The sequence below is a fragment of the Triticum dicoccoides genome, chromosome 7B (genome assembly GCF_002162155.2).
Source record: "Triticum dicoccoides isolate Atlit2015 ecotype Zavitan chromosome 7B, WEW_v2.0, whole genome shotgun sequence".
In the NCBI taxonomy this organism is placed as follows: Eukaryota; Viridiplantae; Streptophyta; class Magnoliopsida; order Poales; family Poaceae; genus Triticum; species Triticum dicoccoides.
The window spans coordinates 687,753,372-687,757,535 of record NC_041393.1 but is presented as its reverse complement, the minus strand read 5'-3'; the positions used below and the strand labels follow the sequence as shown (position 1 = coordinate 687,757,535).

The 4,164-nt window shown below is 42.8% G+C and overlaps 1 protein-coding gene across 1 annotated transcript; it reads right to left on the bottom strand.

The window, feature by feature from the left end:
* Positions 1 to 270: 270 nt before the first annotated feature.
* LOC119336651 (aquaporin PIP1-3/PIP1-4-like) lies at positions 271 to 2,864 on the bottom strand. The gene is made up of 3 exons (XM_037608711.1): positions 2,706 to 2,864; positions 2,504 to 2,644; positions 271 to 592 (listed from the first exon to the last, which is right to left on the bottom strand). The coding sequence occupies exons 1-3, from the start codon at positions 2,862 to 2,864 to the stop codon at positions 440 to 442; spliced, it is 453 nt and encodes a 150-aa protein (XP_037464608.1). The 3' UTR covers positions 271 to 439.
* Positions 2,865 to 4,164: the final 1,300 nt, after the last annotated feature.

Genomic DNA, 4,164 nt, shown 5'->3' with positions numbered 1-4,164 from the left:
TAAAACCAACATATATATATGTAGAAGTACATCAGGAAATATGATGGAGCAATCGAACAACAAATACATTAAGTAAACAGCCCAACCGATGAGGATGACGACAAGCAAAGCGTATAAACCCAGGTTTGGACATAAATACTGTCAACTCAAGCAGAACATAATAAGGCAGTAAACTCAAGCAGAACATAATTAAGCACGATGAAAGGGACCATCCAATTAAATTCCATTCTCATCTTCTTCAGTAAGGACATGCAAAACATCCCAGATATCTCAAGTCGATGAATTATTCTAGCAATAACCAAATTAGAAACATCCCTCGTTGTTCCATTTAACCATACTACAAGACTGTAGAAGAATCACTCTTGGTGAATCAAATCATAACAAATCGAGCAACAGATACAAGAGGCACATCAGGCCTAGCCATTTTCGTTTCAGTAATTTAGAAAGAGGGGCGATGAGGCACAGAATCTTGAGGCCCTGTTATTGGGTTGTGTTTGATGAAGGTTCCCTTTGGGGCGGCAGTTGCAACTCCAGCAGATGAAGCAGCAGCACCTCCAACCGGCACGACGGCGGAGACAGCACAAATGGTCACCGGTGTGACATTTCAGATCATCATTACAGAATTTTATTTATTTATTCAAGACACAAGCAGCAAAGATAGTGTCTACCTTCACATATAGAACCGAGCATAGATTTACAGCACATCAATGATTCAAGTAGTTCAAGACTTCATTACTTTTTCAACATCAGGGTAAGAGATATGGAACAGAAATGCACAAATGGTGCCTATTGAGTGAGAGCAAGCAATATAAAGGGGCACAACTGTGTGAAACTATTATCAGCATTGTCTCAAAGATTACTGTGGCATATTTTTCATGATCAGTATGACTTCTTATAAATAATAATCAATAGTACTGCCGCCAGATGAGCTACTTATACATAACGATAAGTCAACTAACAACTACGTAAAGATGATGATAGGCCATCTGATGTCTCAGTGTTTCCCAAAATAATTGAGCTCAGGTTCAACATGGGATCAGCATATATATATATATATATATATATATATATATATATATATATATATATATATATATATATATATATATATATACACACCAAGACTTGGTGCGAGAGTATGGCATACAAGCGAAATGACATCACAGTGTTTTTGGCAACAACAATGTGCCGTCTGATCCCACTAAGAAGACTTGTTGTCATCTTGATGATGAAAAAGGAATAACAGATTCCTGAGGGCACGTGAGCAATCATTAGAGAGCATCAAATTTCAAAATCAACACTGACTCGTATAATACTACTTGTTCATGTACTTGTACTAGTGCAAGATGACTCATTGTCCTACTACTGCATATTCCAGTTTCTTTCAAGTTGGGAAAAAACTAAAACTACTCATCATTCATGAACATACATCTGTAATTTTAATTTATGAAACACTGAAATTACTGTAGAAAGAACTACTGTAATGAACCATTCATGAAATAGTGGGGGTAGTAGCTGTAGGTAATGTAGCACTTGTCGAGGTAGACCTGGCCAGAGGGGGCGCCGTCACACTCGACCGCGATGCGCTGCACGTCCTGGGTGACATAGTTGCTGCAGTAAACATCACACTGCGCCAGCGCGTAGACCTGCTGGAAGCTGGTTGCGAAGCCCAGGAAGAGGTCGGTAGCTGCAATCATAGTACATAAGCACAACACATCAGAAGCCATTCTGTCCTTGCCGATACCATGTGTCAAATACGCATCTTACTTAGTTTTCCTGCTCAAGTTAACAAAGAAATCTAAAACTATGAAGCACTAAATTAAATCGCAATACAACTCTAAGAAGGCAAAATCTGCCACTACCAAGTTGGATTGTTGGGATTCAAATTGCATATGTTTTAGAGAGATAGTACTAGCAAGCATAGTTCTGTCTGAACCCTTTTTTTCACATATGGATGTGTTAGCTCTACAACTAACATTAAAGCTGAATATATATCCATGTTATAGCAGTAAATAAATATACATAGAGCACAACAATGAAGTCAAGCTCAGGGCTTCACCTTGCTTAGTAATTTTGTTTCCAGACCACAATATGTACACCAGATAATAATCTACAATAGCTCAAAGTGGCAGTAGCTCAAAAACAAGCAAAACAACTATTGATAAGAAAAGGCAAAAGGCTAAAGCACATGTTTGGCCAGAAGAACTAAAAGCTAAATCAAAAACAAGGAAGGGGATATAATGGTTTCCCTTGCTTAGTTTGTTAAGCCTACATATAGCATTAGTTCAATTATTGCTGCTACTGTCACATCGGTTCACCAGATTAAGCTTCTCAATTACACATCAGTTAATTAGGTGTGCTAGAGTAGTTATGCGCCTACATCAACTTAAAGTTACCACATGCCTGCAGTTACTACTACTCCAAAAAACAAGTGCCATGCTTTCAAGTTCAGACAAAGGAAAAGGTGGGTGTTAGGATTCAGTTTTGGTTTTAGTTCACTCACGTGGTCTGACCAGGCATGCTCCCTGTTGTAGATGATGGCCGTGCCGAGGCTCCTCGCAAGGTTGATGACGATGCCAGTGATAGGGATGGTGGCCAGGTGGACCAGGAACACGGCAAACCCGATTGGCAGCGGGGCAAGGATCTGTCGACGTTCCACACACCATTAAGCACACACAGTAAGGAGATTCAACAGGGGGAAGAACAGCGGTGATGGTACTCATGGGAACGTGGGAGTCCCTGGCGTTCCTCTTGGCGTCGGTGGCGGAGAAGACAGTGTAGACGAGGAAGAAGGTGCCGATAATCTCGCCAGGAACAGCCCGAAGGTCACCGTCGGGTTGATGTGCCCGCCTGCATCCATCCATCCCTTAGCAGTTGGAGCCGTTGCCACGCACCATCACGTCGACGGCGTCGTCGTGCTGCACGGCCCTACGGTGGGCGTAGGCCATGGACAGACAGAGGACAATGGGAGCAGCCGAGCAGGAGCTGCCAAAAGCTCTGTCGATGTGTGCGTCTGGATCGGGATGCAGAGCGAGGTGGTAGGGAGGGAGTTCCTGCCAGATCTGGCCACGACATGAGTAGCTCGAGTCGATCTAGGAGGAAAGGGGAGGGGCTGTCAGCGATGAGGTTGGAGGTCGCCGGTGCGACTGGAGAAGAGGACGGCAGCGGATTGGGTCGGGCGTTAGGGAGAGAGGCGGATAGGGAGGCGACCGACCGCGGCCTCCATCGTCGCCGTGGACGCAGCCACCCGCGAGAGCAGCCGACAGGTGACGCGGGGGGCACCGCTGCGGAACGGGGAGGAGGTGGTGGTGGCGAGGAGCCGAGGAAGGAAGAGTGCGGGTGCGAGTTAGGGTTTGGGAGGGATGGAATCGGGGGTGGGTGGGAGATGAGAGGGGGTGTGGGAGGGATGGATCGGGGTGGGTGGGTCTGTGGGGTTTCCCCTTTTCATTTTCTTTTTTCTTTTCTATAGATAAATGGATGGATGGGTGTGGGATGATGGATGTATGGATGGGCGCCATGTCATCAATCCGTGTCAAACCAACTCCAGCAATGGGAATAGAGTATATGTGATTTGTGTATTTTCTTTTGTTTTTCTTCTACTTTTACACATGCAAAATTAAAAAAATGGTCTCACATTGTGCAGAAGTTTGTATCTTGAATGACAAACAATGTTGACTAAGGAATTTTTCATTTTTTTGCACGTAAAAATCATTTTCCATTTTTCGAATGCCCAAAATGCGGTTTTTTCGTGAAGAACCTACCAAATAATTGTTGAAAAATTGGACCAAATCAATTTTATAAAATACTAGGCCATATTTAATGCACAATTGACCAAATGGTTGGGTGTCAAAAACCTTGAGCCACCTCTTGTGAAAAAGACAAATTTACGCCGATTCAGTAGGAAGCGGGTCAAATTTGAACTGGAGCTGCCTCATAGTTTTCTCTTTATTTTTTCTAAAAATCATTTCTAGGTACATAAGTATCTATTTAATTAGAGAGACACAAAAAAAGATTTAATCACTAGCTACGAACGGTCATGCCTGCCGTTTTGACTGCATTTTGAAACGGGCATAAAAGTTCAAAAAAAATCAAAAAATTGGAAAACCTTCGCATTGTGTCATTATATATGACCAAGTTTCCAGAAAAAATAATAAACTTGTAATA

Coding starts and splice junctions, on each gene's coding strand:
- LOC119336651 (XM_037608711.1), bottom strand. CDS start 2,864: ATGGATGGATGCAGGCGGGCACATCAACCCGACGGTGACCTTCGGGCT. Junction 2,645..2,705: donor CCATGAGTACCATCACCGCT/GTTCTTCCCCCT, acceptor GAACGTCGACAG/ATCCTTGCCCCGCTGCCAAT. Junction 593..2,503: donor AGCATGCCTGGTCAGACCAC/GTGAGTGAACTA, acceptor AATGTCACACCG/GTGACCATTTGTGCTGTCTC.